Below are 27,910 nucleotides of genomic sequence, written 5' to 3'. Positions count from 1 at the left end.
AAACAGGACACACCCTTGCTGCTATTTATAAAAAGAGCAAAGCCGGCTCTTTGCAGTGACTGACAAGCCAGGAATCAGATCCCTTCCAAGGTCAGGTAAGCAAAACTGTGTTGTAGGGCTAGATGTAAAAGCGACTGACAGACTCTGTATACAACAAATAAAAAAATAATGAAGCAAGTAAATTGGTAACTTTCCACTTTCATGACTTTGTCTTTAGGTTGATTTGGATATAACAAAAGCTGGAGAGCCAGGTGTGAGGAAATAACATCCAGCCAGTATTTTCTATAATGTGTAAATACAAGTTTGCATTCAAAATGTCAGACAAAAATCTTTCCCCCTCTAAACATTGGATTGTTGTTGTTTAGTCGTTTAGTCGTGTCTGACTCTTCGTGACCCTATGGACCAGAGCACGCCAGGCACTTCTGTCTTCCACTGCCTCCCGCAGTTTAGTCAGACTCATGCTGGTAGCTTCAAGAACACTATCTAACCATCTCATCCTCTGTCGTCCCCTTCTCCTTGTGCCCTCCATCTTTCCCAACGTCAGGGTCTTTTCCAGGGAGTCTTCTCTTCTCATGAGGTGGCCAAAGTATTGGAGCCTCAGCTTCAGGATCTGTCCTTCCAGTGAGCACTAAGGGTTGATTTCCTTAAGAATGGATAGGTTTGTTCTTCTTGCAGTCCATGGGACTCTCAAGAGTCTCCTCAAGCACCATAATTCAAAAGCATCAGTTCTTCGGCAAAACATTGGATACACTGAAATAAATGCATTGTTTTACAATGCCATTCAAACCCAATGGTGATCTTCATTTCAGTTATTTCAGAAAGGGGGAAGTTTCAGCCTCCCCCCAAGTGTCCCTATTTTCCAGGGACATCACTGATTTAGAGAAACCATCCCGGTTTCTGATTTGATCCCGGAATGTCCCGCTTTTCCTTAGGATGTCCCTATTTTCATTGGAGAAATGTTGGATGGTATGGAGTTATCTGACCCTCAAGCTTTCTGAAGGCAATCCTGTATAGGGAAGATTTTTTTAATGTTGAATGTTTTATTATGTTGGAAGCTGCTCAGAGTGACTGGGGCTACCCAGTAAGATGTGTGGGGTTTAAATAGTAAAATGATTATTATGGAATGGGACGTCTCTATTTTCATCAGAAAAATGTTGGAGGGTATGCAGTTTTCCACATTCAGCATTTGGATTTTTTTCAAGTGTACAATTCCCATTTTCTGCAATTATATAAATAGTATAATGATATCTCCGATCTTGCCATGTGATGAGTTCAAAAATTAGGAAATAGCAGATTTAAAAGAGTCAGTGTAACTTTAATCTGTACTATTAACTTACATTGGCAAAAGTTTTGTGGGTAAAGTTAGCTTTACAGAAGGCTGTAAAAACGCAGGTGTATAGTCCTTCTGAGCTAAGGGTGCATTGATTGATTGAGCTGGGGCAGAGAGGGTCACTAACATAGCCTTAAGGTCCCCGAGAAGGAGAAAAAGAACATGAATAGGGGCTTTCTTATTGTTCATTCTATTCATTGAGCACACTGCCTCTAATATGTGCAGCTGGGAGGTGGTGGTGATGGGAGGTGAGTGAGCTCTCTTGGGCTGCATGTAGGAAAAGAAGTGCATCGTGTCAACCATCACGTTTTTGATCTTAGAGAAGCAGCTGCCCCTGGCCAGAAATCTGAGCTGAAATCCTGCAGTTCAAAACTAAGCTCAGCAGGCAATCAACTGTTGTTTCTGTTTCCCATTTGTCAATGCGGAGAAGATATTGGTCAAATTTACAGATTATTGTAGGGGTGAGGAGCCTGAGACCCTCCAGTTTGCTTGGACTAAAACACCCATCATTCCTGACCATTGCCTACATTGGTCAGAGTTGTGGTCCAACAACATCTTTAGGACAACACAGGCGCTCTATCCCTGGACTACTGAAATATTGTATATGACGTTTGAGTGCTTAGGAAATGTGCTATAGAAATGCCAGGTCATTATAATATGTACAACTGCATTGCTTAATTGACTAAGGCTGCATTCCTAAGGATACCTACTTACCTGGGAGTAAAGCCCAGTGAACCCAATGGAACTTAAGTCTAAGTAGAAATGGCCTTTGACAATTAAGGTATTTTGTTTTTTGGAGGACCCATCTATTTTGCTGAATCTATATTGTTCTATTTTGGTAAGAATACTTTGTGTTACTCATTTTAAATAATTGCAACTGTCCTACATGTTTTTATAGCTGTATATTGTATTATTCCTGCCAACCTAGCAGTTCGAAAGCACTTCAAAGTGCAAGTAGATAAATAGGTACCGCTCCAGCGGGAAGGTAAACGGCGTTTCCGTGCACTGCTCTGGTTCGCCAGAAGTGGCTTAGTCATACTGGCCACATAACCCGGAAGCTGTACACCGGCTCCCTCAGCCAATAAAGCGAGATGAGCGCCGCAACCCCAGAGTCGGCCACAACTGGACCTAATGGTCAGGGGTCCCTTTACCTTTAACTATTGTATTATTGGAACTCACCTAAGATTGTAAAGGGCAGGTAAGAAACCTTATATATAAATTATTGTAGCTGAGTAAAACATTTTTGATAAATTAAAATTATATTCTAAATTAACTGGGCAACAGATTATTTAAAAATATAATTTTAATATAAAAAACTAGATAAAAAGTGATTTCCTAAAAGAGTCCTCTTTTGTCCCACACAATAAAAAAATAGATCTAAGGCAAAACTTGCAACACACTTGCATGATTTAAAAATAATGGAAGTATTCATTCTGTTTCCAAACTACTGCTTTTACTTATATACAACTGTATGCAAATCAAGTCAATTAGTCTGCAACTATAATTAATGAACATGGATTTCTTCAGTTGAGCAACAGCCCTGGTCGCACTATAAAACCCCACCAACTATTTATGACCCAAGTTTGTCTCTTGCAAGCCTCTGAGGCAATCATCTCCTATCCTGATTTTTTCATGTTTACAGGTTGTATTCGCTGCCATGGATTTTGCTCCAGAGACGAAAGAAGCCTTCATTGTAACTCGAGAGATCTGTGCCGGCAGGAAGAAGATCCCCTTGGGGTCCATAGGATGCTTTGTGGAGGGCAAGCACAGCAAAGGTCGTATAGTTGACATGAAGTCCAGGCCTGTCATAGCCCTGATGAGCAGCCACATAAGACCTCTCAGCCGACACCAGGCTGCCCTGTTGCTCACCATTGAGAGCCCACAAAAGAGGCATAGCCTGTTCTGCAATGAACAGCTCTTCTCTTCCATTTGCTGCCTGAGGATCCATGATGTGCTGCAACTAAGATATGGCAGAGTGGCGACTGTTGGTATTGTGAGGGGCTTCTGGGAACGGCGCAGGAAACCGGGCAGTGGAGAGCTGAGGATGGTCCTCATTGAGGTGGAGTTGCTGGTGAGGCCATAGCAGGGCTTAGCTTCAGGGTATTCTGGTACTGTTCTGCTCCTGTTAATAGCCAAGCTTTTAGTTGCTGTGGAGCAAAGCCTTCAAATTCCCCATTTTTCATCACAGGTCCTTCTCTGAATCCCCTAATCCTTTAGACTCTTTGTCTATGCATCTTTGAATCCCTTACTCTTTATCACCTATTCTTAAATATATACTTTATGATACCCCCTATATGACCATTCTTAAATGCATAAGGGAATTGTCCCTAAAATAAACTGGTAATTGTCCCTAAAATAAACTGGAATTGTCCCTAAAATAAACTGGTACTGCCATTGCAGCAACAAGTTTGGGAGGGAAAATATAGATCAGGGATGTGGTAGCTCCCATCTGCCCTATCCAGCATGGCCAGTGATCAAGAATGATGGGAGATGTAGTCCAACTGATACAGGTTCCCTGTCCTTGGTAATGGATTATTGCTTCAAAAAAGCAGTATTCTCAACATCGATTATTATTTTCTTTGCTTCTTAAACCAGGATCCAGGAATTATTGCCCTTGGTAACAGCTCCTCCAGGCTGAAAATCGATGCAAGCAAGATTGTCGCTGTTAGCTCCAGCATTACCAACCCCGTTTGGTGCAAAGAGATTGGCCAAAGATCCCTTAAGAAAGGTAAGAGTAGGTGATGAAGTTGCAAGACCTCAGCCCCCTAAAATTTCCAGTTTGTTTGCACAATATTCCTTATTAAAGAGATCCATGGTTTTGAGATCATTGTCCCCCAATTTCTTAGTTTTTGTGATATCCGGGAAGATCACAAACAAATGAGTTATGGTTTGTACTCCGCGACCTTGGTGTGCCTGGTAGTGTGTTTGTGCACCTGTAAGAGACATGCCTGTTAGGTAATAGAAGTGCCCTTCCCTTCTCTGGGTGTGGCTCCCAACATAACTCAGTGGGAAGGAGCTGGAACCTTAGTCTTGCCTGGGCAGTGAGTCCTAGCTAGTTGCTGTTAAAAATAAATACAACTACTGAAGTTCCCCTGACCTCCTGCTGCCCTCCTGCCACTTTCTGTCATTAGGGCAGACCCACTGCAAATTTTCTTTCCCAAACTTACAGGGCAAGAGCAAGCAGCAATACCATGTGATCTGAAAGGGACTTCACAAGATCTCTTCCTGTGCCACAGAGAGTGCTGGGATGCAACTCAAAATCCGGCCCCCCCAGGCAATTGCTTGGATTGTTTGGCAGTTGGGCATAAAACACAGGGCAGTATTTCAAGGCATCATAGTCTTGCATCCATGGGAGGGGCTTTACAGTCCTCAGGGATCTGAAATTCTGATCACAGGGAGGAGAGTAAGAACGTTCAGACTGTCCCTCTTGTAATCCCCCTTCAGGTTTCCCTGGGTGTCTGCAGGCCCTCAATGTTAAGGTTGCCATATTTCGAAAAGTAAAAACCAAGACACCCCAAAAGTTGTTGAGCTTTTTAAAGTTTACTTGCCAAAGATCCAGGACATATTGCCCCCCTGGACGTCACTTCTGCCTTTGAAATCCCCGTAATGTCCAGGAAAATCTGGACTTATGGCAACCCTACTCCATGTTGTAGTTGTGGGACTACAACTACCATCATCCCTGACCGCTGATCATGCTGGCTGGGACTGAGGGGAATTGGAGTTCAGCAGCAACACCTGGAGAGCCATGTGTCCCCCATATGTCCTTGTTTAGATATTTTGGCTCTCGTGGTGAAGGTAGGGTTAATAACAGGACCATCATTTACCACACCCCAACTGTTCTTCTAGCGGGCAGTTACATAATGGAGCACTTGGCAGAGGATGTTGCTGAGGCAGCATGGGAACATGACGTCCTGCAGAAGATGGAAGGCATCATGAAGGGCATCCAGGGGCATTGCAACTCCTGCTACCTAGACACTACCCTCTACAGGTTTGTTCAGTGTTGGCTCTAGTTGGGGTCCAGCTCTGTGGTCTCTCCATCATTCCACACTGCCTCCTGCATTCAGCAATGCATTCAGCAAACCCTTCTCCCCTTTATTTTGCTGTCTTTTTCTGATCATAGTGCTTTGGTCTTTTTTGCAATCTTCATGGTCCCATCCTTCTTGCAAAATTCCCAGCTAGACCAGGAGTAACCAACATGGACCCTACAGATGGACTCCACATTTGGAAGCTGTATACCTCTGAATGCCAGTCGCTGGGAATGGCTGGGGGGGGGGGAGAGAGTGCTGTTGCGCTCATGTCCTGCTTTCATGCTTCCCGTGATGGCACACTGGAGAACAGATTGTTGGACTAGATGACCCATTGGCCTGATCCAACATGGTTCTTTTTAGGATTGCAATTTCCATCATCATCACCACTGACCATGCCTGATGGAGCTGATGGAAGCTGTAGTTTAGCAGCGTATGATGAGCTGCTACACATTGACTACTAGACAAACCCAAAATGGTACCCAGCCCTTGGAGGGCCAGTTCCATCAGCAGCTACACAAGGAAGTAGCAGGCCATGGTACCCATTTTGCACAAGGGTGATGACCTCCCTTTCTATTTCAGTTCATGTGTTTTATGTGCACATTTCTTTGCAGTTTATTCAGCTTCTCCTCCGCCTTGGATGGCATCCTCTATTCATCTGAGGTGCGCGATGCAACAGTGCAGCAAATCTTGAGGCAGCAGATTGTGCAGCCTTTGAGACAGTGAGTTCCATTGCATGTTCAAAGTGCTTGTACTCTGTCTGTGGTATTCAGCGATGGACTATAATTTATTATAGGAATAAGGGAACTTTGGACTGGACTTTTCATCCTGCCTAATTAAGCAGGTCAATAATAGAAAATACCATACTGTAGAGGTGGGGAACAGCTGGCGGGGCCAGATTCTGATCTCCCCACTCCCATGGACCATATTGACAGGTGAGCAGGCACTGGCTACACAATAGCATTTCAAGGATCTCTCTAGTGCTGGAGATCCTATCTGGGCTCGCTGTCACCACTGATAAGCCAGTTGGCATTGCAGCAAGCCTCACTTGTCAAGTAACAATTGTGAGTGCACTTAAAGGCTCCCAGTGATTTCTTTGCAGCCGTGTCTCTACCTGCCCCACACCTGATGTCACCTGTTATCTTTGGGGGCAATGGCCTTCTAGGCCAAACTGGAACCTATGCCAGGCCTGATTTAGCCCACAGGCCAGAGGTTCCCCACTGCTGCCTTATTTATTTTAGGAAATGCACAAAGAGCAAGACCTCCTTCCCCTGGCCAGTGAAAATTAGTATGCAGAGTGGTTGAAAGAACTGATCAAAATGTCCACAGAAGTAATTATTGGTGTGATTACGACAGCTTCTCAAAGAGCAAATTGCTGGCCTGTGTTAATTAGTACAGAGCAGGGGGTTGGGAAATGAATCAGGCTAAACTCCAAGAGATGATATTGTCACGGCATGCCCACTTGCCCCACAACTGCTAGAGAAGTAGCACTGGGATCAACGCTGACTTCTGGTGACATCCCGGCAGAACTCACTGCTGCTGCTTTGCACCACAGAGGCACAACCTAGGTGAGGGGTGCAGCATAATAGCAGCAGCTGGGTGGGGCAGCACTTCCCATTTCCCCTCAAGCCGTGAAACAGGATGCACCACCCCATCTTTAGATGTTGCTGCAGTATCACTCCTCTCACCCCTGACCAACAGCCATGATGAATTGCAGCTTCCACCAGCACCAGCCAACATCTGGACAGCCACATGTTCCCCACCCCTGCTTTATAGTGAAGTCATGCATTTCACTGCATTATATACATTTCATGGAATTCATAAAACATGTTACTGTTAAGAGAAAATAGAGCTATAGCCTTAATTTTTTCAGGTAGCCCTTGAAGGAAATATCCTTGTTATCATGCAAACACTAGCACATCTGCTTCCAGGTGCAGATTTTAAGGATCTTCTTTGGACCATTGAATGAACCGGCTTTTCAGGAAGGCATGAGCTGATGTTTAAAGGCTTATCTAGTATTTTACCTTTATACTTTCCACTTCCCCCAAGTGATAGGAATTTGCAGGGCTGTCTATTACAAGGTCAGTTTCATGGAGAGAATGCAGGCTGTTTTGTGTTGTAGTTGGTCAAAGAGACTAAACAACATGTTTAGCTTTTTTTTAAAAAAATGTAATTGTACACATTGAACATGGACAAGACACAGCAGGATTAACCTTGAAACAGCATCAGTTTCTGCCAAAGCAGCTGCATTCCCTTGTAGCTCCCTGGGGCTGGTTTTTTCCTAGACAGTCCCAACAGCACACATTTCTTTCTCTGGCTAAAGACAAAATTGTGAGCAGGCAGGTGCAACTGTCATTCCTAGATGATCTGGGTTGCCCATTAATGAACATTCATTGTAAGCAGGCGAGCACATAGCTCATGCAAGTATTGATCTTTCCCAGGCATGGCTATGTGGGAGCTGAGAATGTGATGAACTTGAGGAGGTCGCTGCGATGTGACAGCTTTGTTACAGAAGAGAAAGGTAAGGGACAATGTCATCATAGTCCATTCAATGCACCTCTGGGGGCACGGGGAGGTCACTTTGCCACTGCTTGCTTCCCTCCTCCCCTAAAAAAATACACTCAGACACTTTGAAGTATCTGGAATATGTCCACAAATGAAGAGTGTGCAAACTAGGAGTATAGTTCTGCACATTGCTGCAGGCCTTTTGCTATCCTAATGGAGACTACTGTTGACAGATCCAGAGGAGTTTCTGAATGTCCTTCTCAGAGAGGTCTTGGCTGTAGAACCCTTGCTCAAAATCAGGTATGGCTTTGATCTGTTGATCTTTTTATTATCTTGGCTCTGAGGGTCAGTCACCAGGGCAGTATAGCTACCATGTGACTAGGGATGCCAACTCTTGGATTCATAAAATCTGGTGACTAGGCAAGGCCTAGGATTGGAGCCCATTTCAGTGCACCACTGGGTGTGGGTGGGAGCCTAGTTGTGTCACATGGGTGAGGACAGACGGCATTGAGTTGAGATAGGTTGGGAGGTGAAGTTTTTCAGTAGGAAGGAGCCCAACACAAAAGCTGTTAATTTGCCTAAGAGGTACAGCTTCTATAAATTGGCTGAAAATGAGAGGGCAGGGAAAACAACTTGAAAGCAAGAAAACAATGGCCTGGTCAATATTATACCCCAATAATGACATTTTAAAAAAACATGGTGTAGTAGTCAGGCCATAGAAAGCTACTTGTGCTGTTTTGATTGGGAAGGTATGGCTTGGCCCAGATTATTTGCCTCCAGGCAAACACTGGAGAAAAAAAGCTGTGGGTAGCACACAGCCACCTCCACTGTTAAGCCTCCAGAGGTAGTACTGTATTTTTCGCCCTATAGGACGCACTTTTTCCCCTCCAAAAATGAAGGGGAAATCTGGGTGTGTCCTATGGGGCGAATGCAGGCTTTCGCTGAAGCTTGGAGAGCGAGAGGGGTCGGTGCGCACCGACCCCTCTCCCTCTCCAGGCTTCAGGAAGACATCAGCAGCCTAGGCAGCCCTGCGGGAGTTCCCGCAGGGCTGTCTAGGCTGCGGATAGCAGCCTGCTTCCCGAAGCACCGGGCGCGCTGAAAGCAGAGCGCCCGGCGCTTCGGGAACACACCCGCAGCGTGGGGAGCTCTGCGGGAGGCCCCCGCAGGGCTCCCCACGCTGCGGATAGCAGCCTGCTGCCCGGCGGGCAGGGCGCCCTGAAGCAGAGCGCCCCGCGCGCCGGACAGACATCCGCAGCATGGGCAACCCTGCAGGAGTTCCCCGCAGGGCTCCCCACGCTGCGGATAGCAGCCTGCTGCCCAGCGGGTGGGGCGCCCTGAAGCAGAGCGCCCCTCGCACCGGGCAGACATGGGCCAGCCCCACAAGCTCGGGGGACAGCAGGGAGGCGCAGCGCCGCCATCCCGCTGTTCCTCGACCTGGTTCGGTTTCCCCAACCAGCTTTTGGAGGGGAAATAAAGGGAAATTTTTTTTCCTTTATTTCCCCCCCAAAAAAACTAGGTGCGTCCTATGGGACGGAGCGTCCTATGGGACGAAAAATACGGTATTTGTTGCTCTCTCTTGTAATGCAATGAATATATTCCTGCAGTAGATCTTGGTCCTGACAAATGTGTGTGGTTTTGCTGGCCTTAAGAGCAAGTGATTCATCCATCCTCCATGCCACTTTTGTACAGACTTTTACTAGACAGTGCACTTGTGATAGTGGCTTAACATTGGTATACATCTACGTGTACATAATATGCTTCAAAACAACTGAGCTTCAAAACTTCTTCCCCCAAAAAAATTTAGGTCAGACAACGAAGTGCTGGAATATAATTGCTACCAGATCCTTGCAGAGAAAGATGCTACAATCAAAGTGCCCACTGTGCAGCAGCTACTGGAAAAATCCCTGCTCTCATATGGCTTAAAGCTGGATGAGGTATGCAACTGGCTTTAGGTAGCACTGTGTATATTTCAAGGTTAGAATATTGGATTCTTGGTATTCTAAAGACCTCAGCAACAACCAATAATGATCTATTCAGGAGCAGTTCTATTTGGACCACTCCATCTTGAGCCAATTTACAGCAAAACACATACAAACACTCTTCAAAAAGGTCCATTTCTTCCAGATTCCTTCATGCCTCATCTTACAGATGCCTAGGTTTGGGAAGAGCTATAAGAAGTTTTCATCAGTGTATCCCTCTCTCGAGCTTGACCTCACAGATATGGTGGAGCAAGGTAAATGAAAGATTTGAGACTGGTTGGGTTTGATGTTACTAAAAACCGATTGAAGACTGCTGTAACAAACCTGGGTTCTTTTTCTATGATTGTAGCTCCACGGGTGTGTTGTGTTTGTGGAGGAGAGGCAGCCCACGGATGCTCACGGTGCCAACTGGATTCCCTCCTGCATCCCAAACTCATTAAACTGTTTGAGAACCTTTCTAAGGTACGAAGGAGCAATGAATGATTATTTCATGATAGGTCAGTGGGAGGGTTCTGTAATGACATTGGCAAGAGTTGCTAGCAGGTAGCCAAATGGTCCATGTGAACAATGAAACTTTGTCCTTAGGTTTTTTAATTAAATTTTCATAACTTTAACCAATTAATTTCAAATCTGTTACACATTTCTGTTACAATTTGACTTACCACGTTTCATTCTGCATAATATCACACATTTCAACTAATACATAGTCCTCTATTTCATATATTATCAGTTTCTTCCTGTTGCTCAAATTTCAAATCCTGCTCACAGTTTCATTTGGTCATCATATTTTTTCAAATAACCCAAAAAAGGCTTCTACTCTTCCATAAATTGTCCATCATATTGATCTCTTACTTGCACTTCTACCTTTGCCAGTACTGCTTAGTAATTGTGAGCCTCTGTCTTCATCTTCAGGGATTTATTGCTACAGCTTCTTGCACACTTACATGTGGAGTTACCCACCCACCAGGCAAGCAAGCAAAAATTAGGCTTACCAGCTTTGGCACAATTTCAACAAACAACATTCTCCCTGTAGGTAGAGATGTGCATAGTTATCTCTGCTAGATTTCTGCTGGTTGTGCAGCTGTAAAAGGCACAGCACCCTCCCTGAAAAAGTTCGTAAATTTACCTTCCTTCAGTACCTTCCTTCAGAACTCTGTAACCTGCATATTCTCCTTCCTCCTCCATAACATGATAACTTGTATTCTAGGAAACAACACATTCTCCCTATTGGGAAACCCAAAAGTATGTCCCAACTGGTTAGCCTCCCAGAATCCTCTTTGCACAATAAACATTCCAGGTACCTTAGACAATTTCTTGGCCAAGATTTCCAGTTATAGTGAAAAACCAGCTACGCAAATGGCACAGTCTGTACTGGGCTGTCAGCTAGGGGTTTATTATTATTAATTCATTTACAAATTTGCCTTTTACGTTTTTATGTCTCAAGGCTATTTACACAGACATGGCTAAAATGGTTTTTAAAACAGTACAAAGAAATCTGAAAATAGGTTTCAAAGCAATGGAAAGTGAGCACCTGAAGCAGCGAGGTCTTTCCATGCCGTTGGAGAAGCCTGCCAAAACAAAAATGTCTTCAATTGTGTCTGGAAAATACAGGTGGTGGCCTCCTGCTGTAGTTCAACAGGTTTGCAAAGATCAAGTCTACATTGCTGTACTGCACTGAAGGGTGACACAGTCAAAGTGTGACACCCCGGATTAGCACAAGGAAACAGAACATTATAATCACCACTTCAAGATGTGGAAAAGCCCGAAAAACAGTGTCGAATTCTGACTAACATTCATCTGTTTCTTTCATCCAGCCACCATCTCATCGAATTGGACCAAAGCATCCTTACAAAGGACTAGGGCCCAACAGCCCTCCCACAAAGCAGTACACCTTGGATCTCTTTGCCGTCCTTTGCATAGAAAGCAGCCATTACGTGGCTTTTGTTAAATACGGCCCCTTGAGACACTCCTGGCTTTTCTTCGACAGCATGGCTGGCACACTGGGTAAGCAAGGATCTTGGGCCTTATTTGTGGGGGTTATTCTAAAAACCAGAGCTCCACCAGCTTCAACACGTGTTTCCAAGGTTTTCTCTCCCTTTCCCATTAGTTCTTACTTCCTCGCTATTTTCACTTGGACATAGCTTTCTTCAGCACTGCTGAATCATGGCAACAAATATAATTACTGTCTTGCTCTTCACAAGCTCACACAATGCTTAACTACAGGCATACCCCCCACCACTTACGCAGGGGTCACATTTTGGACCCCCCGTGAGCCTAAGTGAAAGTGCGTAAAGTGGGGGGCACCCTCTAAAAAGGCTCTAAATTCCCATTTCCCACCTGCTCTCCAGCTCTCTCTCCACACACAACTCTCTCTCCAACTAGAGTTGAAGCTCTGGGGCCAGCTGGAGGAGGCACAGAAAAGCAGCAGCAACATGCAGCAGCTGCGCTACCCCAGGCGTCAGCTGCTAGGTGAGGAGGCTGAGCAACCTAAACAAAGCCCTGCTGTGCCTCCAGTCTCTTTAGGGCTCCCTCTGTCCTCACCGACATCTTTTTGGGGCTCTGGGGAGGGTCTCCTCGTGTGTCACAAGGACTCTTCAGCTCTCTTCTGCCATTTCCTGGTGTGATTCTATAAATAAAAAATGGAGATGCTATATGTACTTCTCCATGTTTATTTGTTTGTTTTGTAACACAACACAATCTCTACTACTACTACTACTACTAATAATAATAATAATCTTTAGCTGCCTTTTTTTAAACTGTCCCTGTTTTTCTTTAGAAAATAAGAAAGGAACTAATATTCCTGTGGTCAAGGCCTGCCCTCAGATTGGAGACTATCTGGCTATGACACCCGAGGAATTTGCTACTGTGGACACCAAGCAGATGGATGCTTTTTCCAGAAGATTTTTCTGTGATGCTTACACATTCATGTTCCAAAAGCCACAGCACGCTTCTTACAAGTATTGGTTCAGAAACTGAGCTCTCTCTGAGCCAGATCTTGGAGAGAGAATTTAAAAGCTCACAAGGACCACTATCTTCCTGTTGGGAGACAGAAGCATGAATGCTGGAACTGCCAGGTTATAGGCTTCTAATAAACTCCACCTCCAACGTAACAGCATTGGTCTGCGTTATAGCAAGCCATTGCTTTCAAAGCCATATTTTCTGGACAATCATTTTCTGAGATTATCTTCCGGTTGACACACTGGTGTAAAGGTGGAAATCCCTCTCCACTTTGCAAGATGCCAAGGAAGACTGCCCAAGTGATTGTGGTGTGTTTCATCTCCACAACACCTGTAAGGTGAGGAGAGATATTTTCCTGACGGAACATCCCAACCTATCTTGACTGGCAGCAAAGGATGCTGTACCTGTGCGCCAGGTGGGCATCAGCCTTGTTCACTGAAGGCTTCTGAAGCTGCTTTCATCAGGCACTGAAAATGAGCTCTTACTCATACATACAATTTATTTGTTGAACATTCATCCTGATTTGCATCTACAAAGCTTACATGGAGGTTAGATTATATTCTTTATTGAGCTTTTATTCCAATTTATTTGTGGAGAGGTTATAGGAAACTGGCATTCATCTCATTTTATTTGTGCAGTGTTTATACATCTTCTTGTTAATTGTTCACTCATTCTACACTTTACAATGCATTTTCACACCACCTTCCTGACAATTACGGTAGTGACAAGAGTGCCTTAATTGCTTGAATCCCACCTGCAAAATACTGACAATCTAGAGGTGCCCAAGGTCAGTTCATTTGCAACCCTGAGACCTTTCCTGTCCAGCACCCTGCGTATGACTTTATTTAGATCCTGCTGTTTAAGCTCTTATTGTTTTGTAGTTTTTATATAAATGTTGTTTTTAAGTATTCTTTTTGTACTGTGTTGTCTTGGCTCTACGACTGTAAGTGTGGTTTATAAATAACATAACAAAATGAAAACACATAACTTCCCACACAATCCTACAAGCCACTTTTAGAGAGATTTTGCTTTCACCTGTAATTCCTGCCAACCATAACTTTCCTGAGTGAAGAAAAATTTACACTTTTATTGAATGAGTTGGACTGGTAGTGTGGGAAGAGTGGGAGAGGTGAGAGTCAAGGATTGGTCCTCAGGAAGGTGGGTGATAGCTTCAAGTGTTCAGCTGTGCTAGAGAGGATGGTTTGACAAACTTGTCAGCTGGTACGAGTTTATTTTACACAGCCATGTACTTTTCCAAGACAAAGATGGATTTGCTCAGTGGGAATAGAACTGGAAGCAATCTCCCTTGGGATATGCGGCTGGAAGCTAGGATATAGTGATTACTGAAGATAGGGGTATGAGATTTCCCTTAGGTTAACCATCCTGTAGCAGCTCTGAAAGAGAAACCTTCACATATTCTGAACAAATTTTATTAACAGCTGATAAGGTTGCAGTCTGAAGTTTGCAGCAAGATATTTTGTTTCAGAGGGTTGGAAGGAAAGGCTTAATAAATAATGGCAACAAACTTCTTTGGGGAGGGGGGTTGTGTGTATGACAGGTGGAAGAATGTTTTGATACTGTGCTTGGCTCAGGGTGTGTGTTCAGACAGAGGCTGTGTGTTCCCTGTTATGCTTCTGGAACTGCCCAATGGAAAGCAAACTGGTCACAAAGTATGGCTGTGAAAGTCCTGGATGGCTACAAAGATGTTCAGGGTATTAGCAAGGTATGTGAAGGGAGGGCAAACCAATATCAGAGGAAGCATACCACCAGGTGAGTCTATCCTAACTTGTTCAACAAATCCTAGTTAAAACAAAGCATGGATGCATTTGGATAAAATGCTAAGCCATTAAGTGTTATCTTCAGTGTTCTTGGTCTCAAACACTTTAGAAACGGTTGCTGGTTTGGTCTCCTGTTCGTATTTGTATCAACGGGCATTGATTTGGAAAAATAATAATCAGGCACAGCATCAAAGATTGTGTTCTTAGCACACCAATGAGTAAAATCCACATCAAGCTGACTCTGTACCTATCATAGATAGATGTCTTCAAAAGTCTGGGCTGAAGCTGGTCATTCCATTTCAGTAGACTGAAGCACAGATGAAACTGTGGCACCACATTTCTGAGGGCAACGGAAGAAGGATTTTCCAGTAACAAGTTATTGTTTCCTGACTGTGAAACCTCAGTGCCCAACCAGTATGAAATAAAGTCAATGGAATTACATAGACTGCATAACATAAAGCAAGAGTAATGATCATCCCCTCATGATCTGTAAATTATAACACAAAACCAAGATACTCTAGTGAGCGACTTTGGGTAGATATAAAGGCTCACATATGCAAATGGAAGTTTTGCTTTTTTGTTGCCTTGAAGGCTGCTTCTGAAACTCCCTAAGTTTTCATTTGGGCAGAGATGAGGAACCTGTGGCTATCCAGATAATGTTGGACTCAAAGTCCTACCATCTCCAGCCAGCACAGACAATGATCAGGGATGATTGCGGTTATACTCCAACATTAGAGAGGGCCACAAATCCTCCACCTCTGTTTTAGAAGTAGCTTGCCAAGTGGTGCAGGGCTGTTTGTAAATCACCTGGATGCTTCCAAATCCAGCATCACACCTGTACTGAGAGCGCCTGCCACAGGCAGCATGCATCCAATGCAAAATGTTTATGCAAAATCAATGCATTGTGGGAGTCAGGCATGAGAAATCACACTGCAAAAGACCAAGCACTCATAGGACAACAACAAATTACTTCAAAGAAAACAGGAGAACTTCATTCACTATGTGATGAGAACCAATTTTTAAGATCACATAGGCTAGTAATACTTGTCATCCTTTTTAATCCAGTAAGCAAGTATTAAGGGAGAAGTCAGCCCTCAATGTTTAAGCCATTGTCTGAAATAAGAGCATGCCAGTACAAATGAAAAAGCAACATACCAGCTTCTTAATCATGTGACATTTATTAGAGAGCTTTCATGTATAAAATGATGTACTGTATTTGGTAGGTGACTGAAAGTGTAAGTAAACAAAATCAGATGCTGACTGAGAAATGGAATTTTAAACCCAGCAGAGATGAAAATTCTGAGGAGAAAAGGTGACTCCTTCTGGTTGATGAGGCGAATGAGAGATTAAATCCACAAACCAGATAAGCAGAGGCTGTTAGTTGGCAACGAAGCCTGCAAGAGCAGCATCTGCCATGGCTCTCAGCACATACAGTACTTCAGGCTTTCATTTCTTTTGGCAGAATTCTAACAACTAACCAACGAAGAAGAAAATAGAAGTTTAAGGAAAGTACATTGAAAGTGACCTTGCTAAGTCAAAAATGCAAAAATGAGGGCTTAACAGAAGGCTAAGAAGAACTAGGAATTAATCCACAGTGTGTTAAGACTCAAGTCAGGTTGTCACCACAAGGCAGTCTTAGTGCAAAGCTCTTCTCTCTGCCCATTCATCTGAGATTATGATGAGAACAGACAGGTCTGGTCCTAGAAGAGACTACTTCCTAAATATATCCATGGAGACTGTAATGCATATTTTAGAAAAGATCTACAGTTAAAAATTGTAAGTGACCTAAACTAATGTACAGCCACCAACATGGTTATACTTAATGTCTTTATTTAATAATCAGAAACATCAAAATTGAAATTGTAGATCAATCCACTCCCACCCTGAAAGTGTTAATTCTGTGTATAGGACATTAGCTGCTTTAATTATTCCGCATGTTGTGTTTCAACTTCAAAATCCTAGAAAGATCCTGAAGTAACTGAGTTCTGAAATACGTCTTAATTGTTTTGTGCATTTAGACCACTGAACTCTGAGGTAGGCTCTGAGAACTGAATTAATTTGTTAACTGAACCATTATTGTGTTCCTAAACCATGGTTACTGTTTGTGAAAGTTCAGTAATTAAGCCAGGTAAATCCAGCACTTGCTCCAGAAGGAATTAATGACAAAGTTTTAGGAAATAATCTGAAGATTCTGGTTATAACACTGTTAAGCAACCAAAATTTAAGTAACCCTGAATGAACCAGTTAAAGACATTAATACTTAATACAATCAATTATCAGATCAGATCTTTAATTTTCTTTAAACAAGCCGAGGACAACCATTAAACTCTATGCTCTTGTAATCATTTCTGTAGAGTTCGCCTCCAACCAAACGCCTCATGATGTTTATGGTTTTAAAAACATACGTCTAGCGAACGGAAGACAAGTCACAAACTGATTCGATCTCATTCAGAGAGGGCAAGATAATGGACACAAATTAATTAATAAGGTCACCCTTTTAGAATACAGAAGTTTGCCGTCACTGTACCAGGCAAAATCACAGAGAAGGTTGAAAGGTCGAACAGTCTTGTATTGTTTGCAAAACATTGTGATGGCTTTTTAAAAAGTTCTGCAAAAGCAACATTTCTTTAAATAACCAGACAGGCTCAACTTCTCTTCTTAGAAGCCATTTGGCTTGTCCCATCTCCTTGGACCACGGGTATAAAAATGGGCTTATTTTACCTCCCCCCAGTTCATCAGAGGCTGCTTCTTAAAGTATTATTCAACTTATGAATACAACTGATTTGGCGGACTTCATCAATCATAATGGATGGCAGTGTAGAAGATTATCCAAACAACCTGAAAGGAAGTACAAACAAGATGACATCAGCAGCAAAGAACCTGATGTTTGGATTCCGTATTTTGCTTTCCTCTTTTTGAATAAGACTGAAACAACAGGTCATAAAAAGCTTTACAATTAGCTCTGTACTATAATCTGTACATTACCCTTTTAAATTCTTGCATTCTTAAGTAATTTATACTGTTTGTTCCCTCACTCTGATTCCTTCCCATCTAGTTAAATATAGTTATGCTTCTTAAGTGGTGATCTGTCACTTGTTTTCCAATACGTGCTCAGGGCCAACAGTCAACAAATAAGGAGTATAGATTACCAAAAACAATGCAAAAGATGTCATGAACCCTTCTTTCGTTAGTTCCCAAGTTCCACCATACTCTTCTTCATCTATCTGCTGGAAGCTACTAAAATAGAGGTACAGGACACCAGCATTTATCAGGCAGAATCTGGAAGGGAGAAAGAAGCATATTGGAAACCATCACTTTCAACTTGCACAATGTAAAGACATCAGATGTGTCAGCCACACTCCACCAGGATGTTTTCTTGTGCAAGCTACATTGAAATTAATGGGAGATGCTGAAGAGCACTACTATGCTCTTATGTAGCTCTCATTCCTTTCAATAGAGCATTTGAAGGACAGCTCTCTGGTGGTGTGTGGTTCATTGGTCAGATTCATTTCTTCTACTCTGCCCTTTTCATGGCAGGGCTACCTCTGAGGACACAGTATATTGTTATACTAATTAATATACTAAGTTTACAATATTGATATTAAATTTAGAAGACTGACAAAATATATGTATCTTATTTAAAAAATTGTATGCCACCTTTCTGTCTCAAACAGAAGGGTTCAAGATGGCTAACACCAAAAAGTTAATATTTTTTTAAAAAACATTCATACACACACAAGACAGCAAATGATAAAAACAAATTCTCAGGTGGTGCAATGGGTCACTGTGTCTGGCTGTTAACCAGAAGGTTGGTAGTTTCAGAGTTAGAAACTGGAATAGGAAAGCTAGGAGCCATGTGGGACCTGGGTTGTTGGCACTAAAATAAAATATGGCGTCTAGACATTTTGTTTTATTTTATGCTGCCATGCTACCCAGCAGACCACCTGATTCACCCAGCAGCAAAAAAAGAGAGCTGCATCTTGTGCTGCTGCACTGCCACACAAATCAGCTGGTCTGCAGGGTAGTGCAGCAGCAAAAGACGGGCATCTTTTGCTGCCGCACTGCCAGGCAGACCACCTGACTGCAGCCAGGCAGGTGGAGATGCTAGGCATCCAGTTGCAAAAGGACGGCTAGTTTCAAATGCTGTGTGGTTCAAGCCCACCTACAGATGACTGTGGACAGGATTCCTGCATTACAGGGCGTTTGACTAGATGACCCTCGAGTCCCTTCCAAATCTATAATTCTATGATTCTATGAAATGGCATCAAGAAAAAAAAATCTGAGTCAAACACCCAGTAAGCCAAAGGCCTCCAAGGGGTGGGGGGACAGAGACCTTAAACATCAAGGACAGGGGTAGGTAACCTAAGGCCCATGGGCCACAAGCGGCCCACGGGGGTTGTTTAACCAGCCCCCGAGCTGCCCCCAAACTGAGCCACCCACTCGGCGAGTCCCCGCACTCTGCACTAAACCAGCGCAGCGTGGTGCAGGAACTTGCTTCTGTGGTTCTGGAAATTGTGTCTGCGCAGATCAGATGCCAGAAATTGTGGCCGCGTGTGCGCGATCTGGCCCACGAAGGGATCTCCGCTGGAGTGAACTGGCCCAGGTGAGGTAAACCTTGCCAACCCCTGATCAAGGAGATTGAAATATCCCAGATAAGGTGTTCCCTAATCTAGGGTTGGCAACAAGGAATATTACAGATTCCCACCAACTGAACTTCAGGTGGAAGAGCACAAACAACAGGGGCTCATCTTGATGATCTGAGAAAGCAGGCATACCCAACAAGCAAAATATCCTAACTCGGATAAAGGCAATAATTGGCAATTCTGAACTGAGCTCAGAAACAAACCAGAAATCAGTACAAAAATCAAGTCGGATGTTGCAAATAGCCAGCTCTAGTCAACAATCTTGCCAGGTGAAATTTCTAGGTCCTTTTCAAAGTCACCTCATATGAACTTCATGACTGAGCAGAGATTTAAATCTTGGGTTCTTTAAGATCAGTATGCCAATAATTACACCACAATGGCATTCAAGCTAAGCTAAACTGATGAAGCAACTGAATTTCCCCACATTGAATTTCTTTCTCCCTGACATTTCCAACCTAATGCCCTGAAGTTAAATGTGGTTAGGAATTTGCAAGCAAGGCCACAATAAGCACTAGTCTGAAATTGCCAACCTCCCTCCCCGCACTCCAACAAAGACCTCAGAGTTTACAAAAATGGATGACTAGGACATGTTCAAGAACTTTAAATGGTATTTGTTTACTAACTTTATTTTCCTTTGTCACAGCTAAGATGATACAGCACATTCTTACCAACCAACTTCACAGACAAAAACATTTTTAGGCGCTATTCATGTACAGAACTGAAACATTTAAAATATCAAAGCAACTATATTAAGGTCTACCTGCCTTTGGACATCTTTGGGAGAAGTAAAGGCCAAGGACTAAACCGTACAGAGATTCAGAGTGGAGTCCTTAAGACAATTGAATAGCATCTTGTACACCTCCTTCCGGCAGCTCAGCTGGTGCCAATTGTATTGCTCTGCTTTCCTCAGGACCACAGTGAGGCCAAGAGGGAGGTCTTGTCATTTGGGCAGCCCAGAACCTCCATACGCACTACCCAGGCTTGTGCCCTGGAATGGTCATTTTGGTGCTGCTAAGGCAGCAAAAACAATGTAGGATGCAGCAGTTACAAGTTACTGGTCTCTGCAGCCACATCAGCCACCGTGATTCTCTGGTGGTTTGACTTCCCCCAGAGATGTATTCCATTGTCTCTTGAGACAGAGAGATGCCAAATATATCTAGGCCTGAGTTGCTAGTGTTACTGTACGTTGACTGCATAAAGCACTACATATAACCCCCCACCCCCGACTTGTTTTCCTCTAGACATTTCTGGGTATGTGTGTCCAACCCCCCCCCCCATCCAATGAAAGAAAGACATCATTCTCTATTTTCCCACAAAACACACTGCAAAAAAATTGCAGGCTCACAATCTGGGAGTTGCCAACTCACAATGATTTATAATGCAATGTATATGGGAAATGAATTTCAGATCTAGGGTTTAGAATTATCCACCTTGCCATTTCAGCTGTCTCCAATTTTTTTTGACAACTTTTCCAATATATAACAACAACAAAAACAAGAAACAAAAACTTACATTGCTATGCCCACAAATCCTTTCAATGGAACAATGCCCCAGATCACTCCCAAAATAACAGCAATGATTTGCCGGAACCAGTAAATCACATCTAGAAATTCATCCTGTGGAGAAGAGACAAAAATCAAAGTTCATATGGATCTGTAATTCACGTATCTTACAAAATGCCCCTTTGGACAAAAGGAAGAAGCTCTGAAGATACATTTTGGGCTGGAGATGGAGATAATAAATAACTGTCATATAGCAGTACTTCCCACTTAATAAAGGATAAGTCTCAAGGTTCTTCTAATGTATTAAGGAAATATTCTAACATGAAGTAGTAGGATCCTGAACTGAATCACTAAGACCAACACTGTAAATGTCAAACGCTACCAACCAATGTGCATTTCGTACTTGGTTCTGTTCTATGATGATATTTTTATATAAGGAAGATAAGCCACTCAATGGGCATCAGGAGACAATAGAAGAGCCAAAGCCAAAGCACCCTACCAGGCACCCTACTTTTGGAGGAAAAACGGTAGTGTTTTGTGATGATAAAAATTTAACACCACTGGTGCTACTCACTGTCGAATTTAAAACACTTTCATATGTGTTGCCCAACCCTATTTATTTAAAAGACCATCCCACAGAATTCAGTGGGTTTTGCTCCCAGGCGTGCTATATTGTCAAAGCTCACTGACTACGAAGTAGTTTGTCAGAGGACTTCCTACAAGGCAACAGCAGAGCCAGAATCCAGATCAAGTATTTCCAGTTCCACAGCCTGCCTCCAGCAGGCCGGGCAAGGCGGGTGGTCAACAAAATAACGTAAGAGCAATCTGAAATTTGACAGGAAAGGATTTCCAACGCCCAATTGTTTAACCACCACGGACTTTGAACCCTGACAGGCAAGTGTTAGAACTAGGGAGAGAGGCGCCTTTGGCTCCCCCCGCTTTTACTATTCTGCACGCTGTGTTTATTATAAGCCGCCTGGTTGTGATATTTACTAGGAAAGCCACTTGAAAATATATACATTCTAGTAGGGGATAAATTGTATTTCTGAAATGACAGGTGGTGATGAAGGAGGGAGTAACCAGCCGTGGGTTTGGGTGCGTAAGGACTTAGCAGGAGTCAGGATCCCTCCCTTCGCACTCGGCTCCGGTGGGCGGACCTCGGGAGTCTCGTCGCGAAGGAAGCAGAGCAGGTCCCACTACGACCCCGGGAGGCCGCAGGTGCCACTCGAGTCGCCGCAGCCGAGGCTCCGGCCAACGCAGCCCCTCCAGGCCAAGGAGCTCCCCGTCGCCGAGGCAGCGCGGCCCGGCCTAGGCCTCACCTTGTCCTCCCAGGCGGAGTCGCTCCGCAGCGCTTTGCCCCACAGCGAGCCCTTCAAGGCGCCGCCGCCGTTGGCCACCAGGTGCTGCTGCGGGTGCGACGTCGGCTCCTCCTTCCGCCGGCCGCCGCTCATCGTCCTCTGCCGCCGCCGCCTGCCTGCCTGCCTCCCTCCCTCCCTCCCCGCCGGGCCGCCCTCCCCCCGCAACACTCGGCGCTCTCTCGCAGCACCGAAGGCACCCCGCGCGCCCACGTGAGCGCCGGACCGGCGACCAACCAATCGCGTCGCCCCGCTCGGGCCCACGCGGCTCCGGTCACGTGGCCGGAGCGCGCTACGGCGACAGAGATGGGCCATATCGCGGCTCCTCCTGGCCTCCGCCGGCGGAGGCAGCGCAGACTGGCGCCTGGAGGAGGGAGGAGCACGTGGCTGCTGAATCGCACGGTTGGAAAGGGGACCTCCGATGGTCATCTAGTCCGCCCCGCCGCAGTGCAGGGATAACTGAGTAGAGTAAGACTGGCAAAAGGGGCAGAGCAGGGCTACCTATATATAAAAGTGTGTGTGTGTGTGTGTGTGTGTGTGTTACAATGTGCTTTTATCATCATCATTAATCTTTATTACGGTCCAGAGACCCAACAAATCGTTACAAAGCAATACACAATTCATACAGCCTACCTCCAGGTTAAACAAGCATTTTGTTAGAATATAGGGATCATTGGTTCTTGCAGCCACCGATAAAAACTTTGCCACTGCTAATGTTGTAGCGTTTGTCCGGTCTTCCAGTAGGAACCTGACACAGTAAGCCTCTGATTTTCCCGGGAAAGGTACCAGCAAGGGTAATATCAGTTCAGCCCTGGCTTGCTCATATTTTGCAGAGTGCAACAAAATATGTTTTATGGAATCAATGTCTTGAGCACACAAGCAAAGTCTGTCCTGGTAGGGAACTCCTCTCAACCTGCCATCCAACACTGCAGAAGGAAAGACGTTTAGTCTGGCTTTGGTGAAAAGCCTTTGATAGTTTGGTACTGTCAGGTTTTTAATGTAAGATGTTAACTTAAAGACATGCCCATATTGTACTCCTACTGCCAGCAGACTACAGACTGTGTGTGATCAAGATCGCAAGTCACTGTGTGCATTATCCCATAATCTTTGCTTTAACGTCTTTAGGGCGCCTTCATAACCCAGGTAATACAGTTGGGGGGGTGATAGACCAATAGAGGTGGCTTTTTTAGCCATGGTTTCCTGCCATTTGCTGACAAATTCCTCATTGGTCAGGTGTTGGTACAAACCCTTCCCTAGATACTTCCCCACCACAATGTGCTTTTATTAATTCTTTCCCAACCAGCAGGGCTAGCCCAGGACATTTTGGCACCAGAGGTGAACCACAAAATGGTGCTCTCCTCCCTGCCAGTAAAGAAAGGAGGAGTGAAGATCTACATCAGGATCTGCGAGCCCTGTGGATCCTTTTGCCTGAGGCGTTGCCTCACCTTGCCTTATAGGTAGGCCGGCTGGCCCTGACAACCAGAACCCGTTTGGAGCAAAATCAGAACAGCCTTGAACATATTCTTCCAAGCTTCAGACATCTTTTAAAAAATTAAATAAAAACTCTGCATTCATGATGACTTGCACTGCTGATGCCATGTAGGTTGGCCATAGGGCATCCATAGGTGCAAAGAGCCCACACAGCTTTGTTTCCCCATCAGTGCATCTCCCATAACTTCGTACTAAAATCCTGCAGCTTTTTTATACCACAAATGTATTATGTTTGGTAATACACACTGGGCTCAGGTAGGATGTGAGAAGGGAACTGGAACTGGGTCTGAAGTATGAAATGTTTGCAAAATAGTAACTTAATACGTAGAACAATCCTATGCTTGACTGCTCAAGAAATCCCATTTTACAAAAAACAAAAACAAACCCCCCCCCACCAAAAATAAAATATAAATACAAAAAAAAAAGTTAAAAGCCAAAACAGCATAAAAGCACTATGTCACAGGATTAAACATCTACGTCTTCCCCAGCATCAAAATATACATGGGATTGTGCCAAGTCTCCAGTACAGTATTCTGTTTCAATTTTTTTATATAAAAAAGGAGTTACAAAGGCTGAGCAGTTCTCTTCATACACATTTGATTCTTTAACAATTTTAAAGAAGACACCCCAAATTATCAAGGCTGAAAGTGACACAAACAGGTGTTTTGAAACAATGTATCATATAGGTACACTTGTTGCAGAAAGGCTACAGGATCTTTTTGAGTGTACACTCAACCCATGCGATATGTGAAATGGTCATGTAATATTGCTCATGTAACAAGTGAAATGGCCCTCTGGGAAAGGGAAGCCCTACTCCAGCCCTAGTTATACATACGTAGACAAGGTAAATGCATGTGCCTTGTGCATCGAAAGGTGAAACCAGCCAATTCAGCAGGGCCTCAGTGCATATATGTGTTTGCATCTATACCTACCATATGCAGTAAGTAGGCTGCCTTCTCACTTGGGTGGGTTTCCCTTTCTGGCTCAAGATGCAAGATTGCTTTCAAATCACTGGCCGCAAGGTGGCAGAAAGTTATTGTCTTCCACAGCTTTCACAACAGCCTATTATGATTCTTCCTTGACCTGTGATCTTCTTTCCCATGGGATCACAAATATAGCCATGAAAGCTAAAAGGCACTTGGGAATTTACACTACAGTGGTACCTCGGGTTAAGTACTTAATTCGTTCTGGAGGTCTGTTCTTAACCTGAAATTGTTCTTAACCTGAAGCACCACTTTAGCTAATGGGGCCTCCCGCTGCTGCCGCGCCGCAGGAGCACGATTTCTGTTCTCATCCTGAAGCAAAGTTCTTAACCCGAGGTACTATTTCTGGGTTAACCGAGTCTGTAACCTGAAGCGTATGTAACCTGAGGTACCACTGTATTTGCTTAACTCATTGCTCTCACAGTGGGAATATGGCTCCTAAAACTGCACCACAATATAACAAAAACTATTAAACACATAACCATAGCTGCAAAGCATCAAAGCCAAACCTTCCAGTGGGCTTACTTAAATTAAAAAAACAACCCCTTCTGGGCCACAAATTGGTGAAGAGTCAGAACCAAAGAGGAGAGTGTACCTGCCTATCATACTGGCAACTTGGCAGGAGCCTCCAGAACATACCTCTGGAAGTATGTATTTCTTTATTGTGCTTTCAGGTCATGGTATTTATTGACTTTGTGCCCAGTATTGCGAGCTTCCTACATACACTGATGCCTTGGGTTAAGAACTTAATTCGTTCTGGAGGTCCGTTCTTAACCTGAAACTGTTCTTAACCTGAAGCACCACTTTAGCTAACGGGGCCTCCCGCTGCCGCCGCGCCACCGCTGCGCGATTTCTGTTCTCATCTGTTGTTAACCCGAGGTACTATTTCTAGGTTAGTGGAGTCTGTAACCTGAAGCCTCTGTAACCTGAAGCGTCTGTAACCTGAGGTACCACTGTATTACTACCAGTGCAATCTCAAGCATGTTTCGTGAATATGTTTAGGATAATGGCTAAGAACATAGTTCTGATTGCAAAATGTTTTGCTGGCTTAATTCAAGAATTGAATTATTATTATTATTACGTTTCTATCCCACCTTTCTTCCAAGGAGCTCAAGGAGTTCTTCCCGCCTCTCCATTTTACCCTCACAACAACCTGTGAGGTAGGGGTTAGGTTGAGACATGGTAACTGGCCCAAGGCCATCCAGTGAACTTAATGGATGAGCAGGGATTTCAACTCTGGTCCCCAAGGTCTTAGCTTGACAATCTAACCACTATGCCACACTGGTTCAGAGAGCAGGACTAGTGTAGTGGGACTGCCACCCAAGTAAAGAAATATTAGGCTGCAATCCTAACCCCATTCATCCAGGAGTAAATAATGACTGGTTTTTACTTTTTGCATTGTATTCTTGTAAACCACTTAGAGACTCTTGTATTTAAGCAGTACATATACAAGCTCTTTAAATAAACAAATAGATCAATTATTTTCCACAATCAAGTAACGAACTAATAAATTGTCTAGCACGTGTGCTTGTCCAAAAGTAAAACTCACTCGTATGCAGTGGGGCTTTCTCCAGGCTAGTATGCAATCTAAATGCTGCAGCCCTAGTTAAGTGGGTGAGTGGTAAAGCTAAAATCCCTAAAATTTGATTAGTCATAAACTCCCTAAGGCTGCAATCCTATACACGTTTAGCTGGGAGTAAGTCCCACTGAACTAAGTGAGGCTTACGTCTCCATATAAGTGCATACAATTGCACTGTAAGTGGTGCAAGCCTGTCCGACTCAGCTCCCTCTCTGTAATAGGAAGCTAATAATGCCAACCTACTGTGCAGAGTTGGTGTGAAGATTGAGTAGATAATGTATGTGAAATGGTGATGGGGATATTCCAAAGCAAGTCTGAGCAGATTTCAGGCTTGGGGGATTTGTTTTGCTTTTTACTGGGCAAAATATTGGCAGTGGGTGGAGACAGATTGGAAAAGCTGCTTTGGGGGCAAAGTCAGTTATCTACCACAAGAGCCATACATACAAGTCTACATCCGAGTTACTGTAAATCAGATATTCTAAAACAGGAAATCTTCTTTTTGCTGCTGTTGTAAACAATTGCTAGTCAGAACCCTTCATCAGTCTACAACAAATCATCTAGCAATCTGCCAGAAGATCCCAATCAATATTTGCCCAGCTCTGCTGTAGACAGTTCAATAAATGTTAAAACTATAATTATGATGTCACACCGGTACAATGGTTACTGAATTTTGAAGTCCTGCAAATATGTATTCCTGAGGAAATGGTTAGGAAGCAATTACCATTTATTTGTTGTAGAAAATAAATAATAGTAAGTCTTGCCTTTCAGCTTTGAACATATTTCAAGGCAATTTGACAAAGCGTGACATACATGTGTAGAAATGATAATATTTCAGTGCAAAGGCGTTCTGTCTGGGTTTTATGGAAATGTAATGATTTGAAGTTGTTGTTTCCAAAACACTTTGCATTGTATTTCATCAAACTTGCTCACTACAGCATGACAGGCCTATTACTTGCAGTGCATTCCTCTGCGTGTCCATGCAGAAGTAAAGACCGCTGAGTTCAGTGGGAGTTGCTCCCAGATAAAGTGTTACAGAATTGCTGCCTGGACAAAGTGCCCTTTGCATTGGAAGCCAGCAAAGGTGGTGAAGAACCTGAATATCCAACCCTACGAAGAAAAGCTGAAGGAGTTGAAGATGATTTTTAACCTGGAAAAGAGATTAGTAAGCAGTATGCGAAAAGCCACCTTCAGCTATTTGAAGGGCTGCCTTATGGCTGATGAAGCACATTTGTTTTTGGTTGCTCTGGATAGGGTCTAAAATATCAGGTTCCACCTCCAGTACTGAAGGCGTCATGGCTCTTGAATTTTAGTTGCTGAAAATCACAAGCAAGAAGAGCGATGTTGCACTCATCTTGTCAGCCCCTGTGAGAACAGGATGCTGCGCTAGATGGACCTTGAACTTGCTCCAGAGGGGACTTCTTAATCTAATTCTTAATGGAAGGTAAGGCAGTCTCTAACCTAGACAGCATCTTAAAAAGCAGAGACATCACCTTGCCAACAAAGGTCCGTATAGTTAAAGCTATGGTTTTCCCAGTAGTGATGTATGGAAATGAGAGCTGGACCATAAAGAAGGCTGATCGCCGAAGAATTGATGGTTTTGAATTATGGTGCTGGAGGAGACTCTTGAGAGTCCCATGGACTGCAAGAAGATCAAACCTCTCTATTCTGAAGGAAATCAGCCCTGAGTGCCCACTGGAAGGACAGATCCTGAAGCTGAGGCTCCAATACTTTGGCCACCTCATGAGAAGAGAAGACTTCCTGGAGAAGACCCTGATGTTGGGA

At 43.9% G+C, this 27,910-nt stretch overlaps 3 protein-coding genes across 4 annotated transcripts in view; 1 reads left to right on the top strand and 2 right to left on the bottom strand.

The window, feature by feature from the left end:
• Positions 1 to 27,910, bottom strand: part of LOC310709079 (tigger transposable element-derived protein 1-like) — an 877,074-nt gene that overhangs the window by 114,909 nt on the left and 734,255 nt on the right. The window lies entirely within an intron of this gene.
• On the top strand, positions 9 to 13,703 carry LOC310709853 (ubiquitin carboxyl-terminal hydrolase CYLD-like). 2 transcript variants are annotated; one of them, XM_083509895.1, is made up of 12 exons: positions 9 to 95; positions 2,973 to 3,401; positions 3,926 to 4,058; positions 5,177 to 5,318; positions 5,970 to 6,077; positions 7,797 to 7,876; positions 8,094 to 8,160; positions 9,665 to 9,794; positions 9,985 to 10,093; positions 10,189 to 10,301; positions 11,654 to 11,843; positions 12,616 to 13,703. In XM_083509895.1, the coding sequence occupies exons 2-12, from the start codon at positions 2,988 to 2,990 to the stop codon at positions 12,813 to 12,815; spliced, it is 1,686 nt and encodes a 561-aa protein (XP_083366021.1). In that variant the 5' UTR covers positions 9 to 95; positions 2,973 to 2,987; the 3' UTR covers positions 12,816 to 13,703. The 2 variants fall into 2 exon arrangements, with proteins under 2 accessions (XP_083366021.1, XP_083366022.1); XM_083509896.1 differs by having other exon boundaries at positions 44 to 90; positions 12,616 to 12,961.
• On the bottom strand, positions 15,735 to 22,256 carry RAB5IF (RAB5 interacting factor). Its single transcript, XM_083509899.1, has 4 exons — positions 22,040 to 22,256; positions 20,731 to 20,834; positions 17,725 to 17,854; positions 15,735 to 17,413 (listed from the first exon to the last, which is right to left on the bottom strand). The coding sequence occupies exons 1-4, from the start codon at positions 22,169 to 22,171 to the stop codon at positions 17,372 to 17,374; spliced, it is 408 nt and encodes a 135-aa protein (XP_083366025.1). The 5' UTR covers positions 22,172 to 22,256; the 3' UTR covers positions 15,735 to 17,371.

Source organism: Podarcis liolepis (genome assembly GCF_965112155.1).
Source record: "Podarcis liolepis genome assembly, chromosome: 6".
Lineage (NCBI taxonomy): Eukaryota > Metazoa > Chordata > Lepidosauria > Squamata > Lacertidae > Podarcis > Podarcis liolepis.
The sequence above is the reverse complement of the archived record's forward strand: the minus strand, read 5'-3'. Positions and strand labels throughout refer to the sequence as shown.

Coding starts and splice junctions, on each gene's coding strand:
- LOC310709853 (XM_083509895.1), top strand. CDS start 2,988: ATGGATTTTGCTCCAGAGACGAAAGAAGCCTTCATTGTAACTCGAGAG. Junction 4,059..5,176: donor CCAAAGATCCCTTAAGAAAG/GTAAGAGTAGGT, acceptor CTGTTCTTCTAG/CGGGCAGTTACATAATGGAG. Junction 10,094..10,188: donor CACAGATATGGTGGAGCAAG/GTAAATGAAAGA, acceptor CTATGATTGTAG/CTCCACGGGTGTGTTGTGTT.
- RAB5IF (XM_083509899.1), bottom strand. CDS start 22,171: ATGAGCGGCGGCCGGCGGAAGGAGGAGCCGACGTCGCACCCGCAGCAG. Junction 20,835..22,039: donor ACTCCGCCTGGGAGGACAAG/GTGAGGCCTAGG, acceptor TCTTCTCCACAG/GATGAATTTCTAGATGTGAT. Junction 17,414..17,724: donor CATCTTTTGCATTGTTTTTG/GTAATCTATACT, acceptor ACTTCCTTTCAG/GTTGTTTGGATAATCTTCTA.